Here is a 9,080-nt window from a genome sequence, read left to right on the forward strand (position 1 = left end):
ACGTATTGTTTTTTTTTTTTAATATTTAAAACGATGCCATTTTGGGCTAAATTAAAATTCTTTTGCAGATCTTCAATTTAATCCTCCAACTTACATTGACCCTGATGAATTACTGTTTGAGCCCTAGATTTAGGTGCCTTTTGCAATTTGATCCTTGATCTCGGATTTATTCAATTGAACCTCTAATTGACAATTAAACTTTTAATTTCTTCAACTTTGCACCTAATTTCAATCAATTAACTTGAAAAAAAATAATTAAATTTGGTCTCTTAAAATTTTAATTTTTTGATTAAGTCCAAATTGGGATCCTAAATTTAATTTTTCACCAATTAAGCCCCAAATAAAGTTAATTTGACCCATTTAAAGTATAATTAAGTCCTTACACTTAATTAAATCCTTCAATTAGACCCAAATTAATTATTAAATATAATTAAAATTCAATTTGGCTCATGATTAAATTAAATTGGCCAATTAAAAATTTAATTATTTCATCGAACTTAATTTTTATGGAAATTCATCCAATAAACATTTAATTTGATATTGAATTTGTATTTTCTCTTTATTTTGAGACATAATGAAGTATAATTGGGTCTTCAATTTTCTCCAAAAATTATAGCTTGATTTTTCCATATTTTTATAGTCCTTATTGATCTATTTTCTCCACATTGTCAGTCTTTATTTTATTTTTTATTTTTATTTTTATTTTAAAAAATAAATTTTAGAGAATAACATAGAATTGAATTATAACAACATGTATGGAAGACATGGATTTTCTTCAAAAATTCTTTTCAATTTTATATTAACTATTTATTTTATAGTTGACTAAACATAATTAAATTCAAATTTCATATCAATTAAATCAACCCAGCTCAATCTCTCTACCTCTTCTTGATCTGAATCTCACTTCAAAAAGAGAGGTGTTTTTTTCTTTTAATTTTCTTCAATTCTCATATTACCTACTCTTATTTCATACACAAGAACATAGTTATAAAACAAAATAATCATTTCAAGCAACAATTCATTCAAACTCAATAATCCATACATTATTAATCATATAAAAATATCTACATAAATTTATACCAAGCTTTAAACAAGGTTTCCTACCTCTTCACAGGAAATCATGAAGAATTGGATAAAGAAAACAAACTTTTCCTTGGCCTTTTTTTATTCGTCACTTTAACCTTCAAAGCTTCCATTTCCAAGCTTTATAATCTAAGTTTGAAATTTCTTATTTTTATACATTAAAATCCCCTCTAAACCCTTAATATAAGTTTTTTAAGTGATTTAAATAAGAAATCAAGTTGAAGAATAAAGAAAACCCTTCTCCACACTTAAGAGAAGTGTGTGTGTATTTTTATATGTAGCGGTTGGAAACAAACTTTTATCAATTAATTTTCTTAAAATTTATAACTTTTTTTTTTTTTATTTCATGTCCCTTATATATTTCATGTAAACTATGTAGCTACCGACCTAAACTATAAAACTTTCCTGAACTTTGATTAATCTAAATTTTTTAAGTAGAAAAATATTTTATGAGACTTATTTAAAATTTTAACTTAATCTGATAGCCGGGTTAAAAATTCTATGTACTAACATAAAACTAGTTAATAAGTGATTTTTCATTTTGAATTTTCTTGTTCAATCTTTGCATAAATAATATTAATTATTTCACAAAGTTCCCTAGAATATTTTTTTATTCTAAAATATATTTATTTTACCTTTTTTTTATCATTTATTATTTTTATGAACTTATTTTTATCTTATAGTAATGTTATGATTTTTAAATGGTACTTATATGATCACTTTGTTATTTTATTTTATACCATTCTTTCTCATAGTTTATACCTTATTACAATATTAATTTCTTAGGATTTTTTTTTTTTCATTTTAAATAAATACAATTTCAAAAGAAAAAATTAAAGAAAAAAATTAAAAGAACAAAATGTAAAAATTCAAAGGACAAAACAAAAAAAAATATTATGGATACCATTACTCTCATGTATCTTTTTTTTTTAATGAATTAGGCACACCTTTTAATTTGTTTTTAATCTTAATTGTAATGATAATATTTTATTTTTAAAAGTTCTTACACACACACACACACATATATATATATATATATATATAACATAGCCATATTAATTATTTAATTGAAGATATAGTTTTTAAAATGCCTCCAAAAACCCTAATCCCTCAAAATATCCCATATCCCATCCTCACCGTCAGCTGCTCTCTCTCTCTCTCAGGCTCCGGGCAATAAGAAGAGACTGAGAGTATCCCTAAAATCAACCCTGCACTCTCTGTTTTCGGCAGCAAACAAAACCAACAATGAACTGTTGCTTAAACCGTTACCATTGCTCTCCCTCCCTCTCTTTCATCCACCAAAACAATGCTTCCTCCTCCTCCTTATTTTCTCTCTCAAAACCCACTCGTTTCCGCCTCTTCTTTTCGCAAACTAACTACCCGAGAAGAATCACCTCTTCTTCCTCTATTCGCTGCTGCAGTAACATCGTCCGCCAAGAAACAGAGAGGAGGAGCGTCAAAACAGAGGCTGGAAAGCGCACCGACTTGAAGAAAATCTTGATTCTTGGTGCTGGACCCATTGTGATTGGTCAAGCATGCGAGTTCGATTATTCCGGTACTCAAGCATGCAAGGCTTTGCGAGAGGAAGGGTATGATGTTATTTTGATTAACTCCAACCCTGCCACTATCATGACTGACCCGGACTTGGCTGACCGCACTTATGTTGCGCCATTGACGCCGGCGGTCGTTGAACAGGTGGTGGCTAAAGAACGTCCCGATGCCATTTTGCCCACCATGGGAGGCCAGACAGCGTTGAATCTTGCTGTGGCTTTAGCGGAAAATGGGGTTTTAGAGAAATATAATGTTGAATTGATTGGAGCTAAACTGAATGCCATTAAAAAAGCTGAAGATAGAGATCTTTTCAAGCAGGCTATGAAGAATATAGGACTCAAAACTCCGCCTTCGGGCATTGGGAGCACGCTTGAGGAGTGCATTCGCATATCGGAGGAAGTTATTGGGGAGTTTCCTCTTATTATTCGGCCTGCTTTTACGTTGGGTGGCTCTGGAGGTGGGATTGCTTACAATAAAGAGGAGTTCGAGGCTATTTGTAAGGCAGGGTTAGCTGCTAGTTTAACCTCACAGGTTTTGGTGGAGAAGTCACTCTTGGGGTGGAAAGAGTACGAGTTAGAAGTAATGCGCGATTTGTCTGATAATGTTGTTATCATTTGCTCCATTGAGAATATTGATCCAATGGGTGTGCATACAGGGGATTCAATTACTGTGGCTCCTGCACAGACTCTGACTGACAAGGAGTACCAGAGGTTGAGAGATTATTCTATTAAGATTATAAGGGAGATTGGAGTGGAGTGTGGAGGATCTAATGTGCAGTTTGCTGTTAATCCTGTGGATGGTGAGGTTATGGTGATTGAGATGAATCCTAGGGTGTCTAGGTCTTCTGCTCTGGCTTCCAAGGCTACTGGCTTTCCCATAGCCAAGATGGCTGCTAAGTTGTCGGTGGGGTATTCATTGGACCAGATTCCTAATGATATCACAAAGAAGACCCCTGCGAGTTTCGAGCCTTCTATTGACTATGTGGTGACTAAGGCAAGTAGTAGTTGTAATTTTTATATGCTCAACTATGCTTTACTCTCTTTCTTGAGTAGGTAGACTTGGGTTGTTTGCTATCACTTTTCACTTTCGTTACCGAGATTCATTAGACCATTCTATGTTATATATATATATATATATATATAACATTTGACTGGTGTGTTTCGAGTAATGTTAAGTGCAACTGTTCCTGCATTGTCTGTCTGCTTCTCCATGCAAAATATTTTCTAAATTGAGACGGTTTCGTGGATTTCTAAATCTTAGCTTTCTTTTGTAGTACCAGTACGCTCAGTTTGTGCATTTTTCCGATTGCTCTTATTATCGTTGTTTCATTACTTATTTATTTGTCATTCTGGCACTTCATCTACTACCCCACATTTGTTTTTCCTACATCTTTCTAATTATTTTTGCTATGTACATCTAGATCCCCCGATTTGCATTTGAGAAGTTCCCCGGTTCTCAGCCAACCCTTACAACCCAGATGAAATCTGTTGGTGAGTCCATGGCATTAGGCCGAACATTTCAAGAATCATTTCAAAAAGCTGTTCGATCATTGGAGTGTGGATACTCAGGATGGGGATGTGCGCAAATTGCTGAACTTGACTGGGACTTGGAACAATTGAAGTACAACCTCCGAGTTCCAAATCCTGATCGCATTCATGCCATTTATGCAGCAATGAAAAGGGGTATGAAAGTTGATGAAATCCATGAACTGTGCTTCGTGGATAAATGGTTCCTCACTCAGCTTAAAGAGCTGGTAGATGTGGAACAATATCTTATGGCTAGGAGTTTGTCTCATCTGACAAAGGATGACTTCATCGAGGTCAAAAAGCATGGCTACAGTGATAAGCAGATAGCATTTGCTATTAAATCAACAGAGAAGGAAGTCCGGTCACAACGGATTTCTTTTGGAGTTACTCCGTCATATAAAAGGGTTGATACTTGTGCTGCAGAATTTGAGGCCAATACTCCTTACATGTACTCATCCTATGATGCAGAGTGCGAATCAGCTCCCACCAAAAAGAAGAAGGTTTTGATTTTAGGTGGAGGACCGAACCGTATAGGTCAGGGTATTGAGTTTGATTACTGTTGTTGCCATGCATCTTTTTCCCTGCAGGTATGTGTTTATTATAATCTTCGTGTTATTTATGTTGCCCTGTCTCCTAGGCAATTTATTCTAAAGACTGTTATTAATGCATATTGGCATAACCTACTTTGCTATTTTGTTGATAATTTGAGATTCCAGCTGTAAGTCAACACAGCACAACTTTTAACTCATTTTCTTGTTTATTAGTTTTTTTGTTTGGCTAATCTTTAATCATGAAACATCAATGTTGTGCTGTTTATCATTTATGCGATTAATCACAGCACTCTGCCTGTTATATCAATCATGTCTTTTCATCAATTGAATAAACTTGGATTGATGTTGAAATAAATGAGTAATATGGAATGGTTAAAATGTGCCTAAATTTCTTTAATTGCTTGTATACTTTGAAAATTTAGTGATGTCTATGTTTTTGGTGTTTTTTTTTTCTGTTGGAACTAGTACGACATGAAAAAGAGCATCCAGGTATGTGAGCTAGAGGAACATAAACAATGATGAAATGAATCAACCACTTTGTAAACTCAAGCAAATATCCTTATGCAGCTGTTTGTGGTTAGAAGTATTGTAAATGTGCTGAATCTATATATGACTGTGCCTGATTTAGTTTAGCAATAAAATTTCATGCATTCAATAACGGACCTGATAGTGTTTTTTAGTTGTGTAGTTAAATAATATGTTGGAGTAAATGTAAAGGAACCTGCTTTTGTATGACTTGGTACTTGAAGATGGATACCATTTTGGTACATCATTTTTTAATGTGGTAGCTTTTCTTCTTTGCAGAGTGCAGGATATGAGACAATTATGATGAATTCAAATCCTGAGACGGTGTCCACAGATTATGACACAAGCGACCGTCTTTACTTTGAACCCTTGACAGTTGAAGATGTTCTGAATGTAATTGAATTGGAAAGACCTGATGGGATCATTATACAGTTTGGAGGTCAAACACCCCTGAAGCTGGCTCTGCCCATCCAGCAGTATTTGGACAAGCATAAGCCTCTTAGTACCAGCGGAGCTGGGCATGTACGCATATGGGGCACATCACCTGATTCTATTGATGCTGCTGAGGACAGAGAAAGGTTCAATGTGATTATAAAAGAGTTAAACATTGACCAACCAAAAGGAGGCATTGCTAAGAGTGAGGCTGATGCTTTAGCCATTGCAGCAGACATAGGTTACCCCGTTGTTGTCCGTCCTTCTTATGTCTTAGGTGGCCGGGCAATGGAGATAGTATATAGCGATGACAAGCTTGTGACGTATCTTGAAAATGCTGTTGAGGTGGACCCACAACGCCCTGTGTTGATAGATAAATATTTATCTGATGCTATTGAGATTGATGTGGATGCACTTGCAGACTCACATGGTGATGTGGTGATTGGTGGGGTAATGGAGCACATTGAGCAGGCTGGGGTCCATTCTGGTGACTCAGCTTGCATCCTTCCCACACAAACTATCTCATCTTCCTGCTTGACCACAATTCAGTTATGGACTACAAAGTTGGCAAAGAGTCTGAATGTTTGTGGTCTCATGAACTGCCAATACGCGATCACCATGGGTGGGGATGTTTTTCTGCTTGAGGCAAATCCTCGTGCTTCTCGTACCATTCCATTTGTCTCAAAGGCAATTGGCCATCCACTAGCTAAATATGCCGCTCTTGTTATGTCCGGAAAGTCACTTAATGAGATAGGTTTCACAAAAGAGGTAATCCCGGCACATGTTGCCGTCAAGGAAGCAGTTCTTCCATTTGATAAGTTCCCAGGCTGTGATGTGCTGTTAGGGCCTGAGATGAGGAGTACTGGTGAGGTAATGGGTATAGATTATCTGGTTGCAATTGCATTTGCCAAGGCTCAAATTGCTGCTGGGCAGAAGCTACCACTTTCAGGCACTGTGTTCCTTAGCTTAAATGACTTGACAAAATCCCATCTCGAACGGCTGGCAAAGGCCTTTTTAGGACTGGGCTTCAGGATTGTTTCGACTTCTGGAACAGCTCACTTTCTTGAATTGAAAGGCATCTCAGTGGATAGAGTGCTGAAGATGCATGAGGGACGGCCACATGCTGGTGATATTCTTGCTAATGGGCAGATTCAATTGATGGTGATCACTAGTTCTGGTGATTCACTTGATCAAATTGATGGCCGGCAATTGAGGAGGATGGCACTTGCTTATAAAGTTCCTATAATAACGACAGTTTCTGGTGCTTTGGCAACAGCAAATGCAATTGAGAAGTTAAAAACCTGCAAAATTGAAGTGATGGCCCTTCAAGACTTTTTTAATGTTGAGCCACGGAAAGATGATAGTAAAAGTTTGCAGCCAGCATCTTCTTCTCTATGATTGAGGGGGCAATTCCAGTAAGTGCTCCAGTTTATTATGTTTCCTTTTAAATCTGGTTTGTTGTTGCTATTGTTTGGGGTGGATTTTCCTTTCAGTTATCTGTCCTTGTAAAATTTTGTCTGCCAATCTTTTTCACTCCCGTGAGCTAATTAATAATATCCTCATAATGTGTGTTAGGGAATTTTTGAGCATAGGAAGTGTAGTATTATCTATAGTTTGAAAATTGGCCCGGCCAGAAACTTAGTTCAGGCATAGCAAATGAGTAATCTGTTGCCAGAAACTTAGTTTAGGTATAGCAAATGAATTGTCTGTTTTAATGTCTGCATGGCCAACAACAATTTGAAAAATCATTTTTTTGCTCACCCTATCTCTTTCCAAAGACATGTTTGAGTGAACCAAACACGAAATAGAAAAATGAGCTAGATTGTTGTAACTTGTGTTATCAGGAATGATCATGGTATTAGTTCTTGTTTCTTAGTTATGCAGCTTGCCATGGGAAATGATTGGTCTTTATCAAGTGAAAGGGCAAAATACTGGTGAGAAAATGGAGGTTTATTTTTTTTTTAAAAAAAGGTGTGCAGGATACCAGGTTTTAGGAACACTGTTGTTTTCAGAGGCTGAGTTAAGGCTCCTTTGTATTTTGTACTTTCTTGGCGCTGCTAGAAACTTACCTATCATAGTCAAATTTTAAGGTTGGTTAGGATAAACTACCTATTTTTACCACAACTTTTTGTTCAAGTGTATGTTGTTCGTGCATTCACTTTCTGCTATGTGTTTGGTTTGTTATGTTGATGTTTTTTTCCCTACTGAAAACAGGTTAAAAAAAATCTGTCGAACTTTATTCGCCCTCTGGGAATGATGATACATAGAGGGATTAGCGGGGCCATGTCTATGCCATTGTTTGATCCTTGCTATCATGTAGCTGTTTGTTTTCATATGCTGTATGATGATGGTGATGAAAAAAATATTAGGAGATTTGAAGTTCAAGGCATGGAGAGTCTAAAATGGCATCTGGGTTCTTCTTGTTAGTTTTGCTTAGTTTGATAAGTTTACCTAAAGATTGGCATCTAGTTTTTTTTTTTTTTTTTTTTTAATTATTAGCAGAGATTGTCCTCAAACAGGTTATTTGTGCTGACTGGCTACTTGTAGTTTTGCATTGCGATCCTCTCATGTTTGGTCATGTTTGTTAAATTTAAACCGCAAAGCTCAAATTAATGGGTATGATTTTAGCAATTTAAATATGGCACAACCTAGCTACTTCATTAATTCTTAAAAATACTCAACTGCTAACTGAATTCAAAATTAACTTTTGAGTAATCCATCTTAGTGATTCCGCATGTGTGTATGAGTGGAGATGGAGGATAGCTCAAAACATGACTCGCACTTTATTAGATTTTATTTAGATTTGTCATTGGACTTCAATCAATGTTTTTTTTGTTGAATTTTTATTATTTTGTGGGTTTTAAACTCAAATTTGATTTTGATTAGGGATTTACTATTTATTTTTAATTTTTGGCATTATGATCAGTTTATGAATAGTAAGTTAAGACGTTTGATTTCCTTCCCTAATTTCTTCCTCTTTTCTTTAGCTTATTTTCTTCTCTTCAGCTTCTTTCTTCTAATTTTAAGCCTTTTTTTTTTTCCTGTTCATACTTCTCTTTAAATCTGACCCACATCAGCTTAGATATCAGAGTCAGGTTCTTGGTTGTTCTCCCCTTCTCAATATTTCCACAAGAATTCCAAAATCCCCAAACCATCAGGAAAGCAAAAGGAGATTAAGCAACAGCAGCAGCAGCATTCTTTTCTTGTTTCTCAAGTTCTCCTATAGCACAACAAGGGTCTGTTTCCCAGGAACACCAACAGTATACCAGCAAATCAGCAGCCCTCGTAGACGTTGGAGCCTGCCACAGACGCCAGCCACCACATCCACACATAATCCAACCATGACAGACCTTTTCACCTGCAAGCCGATTTGCCTGAACAGCCTCATGACCACCAACAAGACCGGACTGAA

General features: G+C 35.8%; 1 protein-coding gene across 1 annotated transcript; it reads left to right on the forward strand.

Moving 5' to 3' along the window:
• The first annotated feature begins 2,177 nt into the window (after nt 1-2,177).
• CARB (carbamoyl phosphate synthetase B) lies at nt 2,178-8,305 on the forward strand. Its single transcript, XM_011004425.1, has 4 exons — nt 2,178-3,627; nt 4,055-4,747; nt 5,516-7,083; nt 7,883-8,305. Exons 1-3 carry the CDS (start codon nt 2,329-2,331, stop codon nt 7,064-7,066), a joined length of 3,543 nt encoding a protein of 1,180 aa, XP_011002727.1. The 5' UTR covers nt 2,178-2,328; the 3' UTR covers nt 7,067-7,083; nt 7,883-8,305.
• Nucleotides 8,306-9,080: the final 775 nt, after the last annotated feature.

The sequence above is a fragment of the Populus euphratica genome, unplaced genomic scaffold, assembly GCF_000495115.2.
Source record: "Populus euphratica unplaced genomic scaffold, PopEup_1.0 scaffold225.1, whole genome shotgun sequence".
NCBI classification, from domain to species: domain Eukaryota; kingdom Viridiplantae; phylum Streptophyta; class Magnoliopsida; order Malpighiales; family Salicaceae; genus Populus; species Populus euphratica.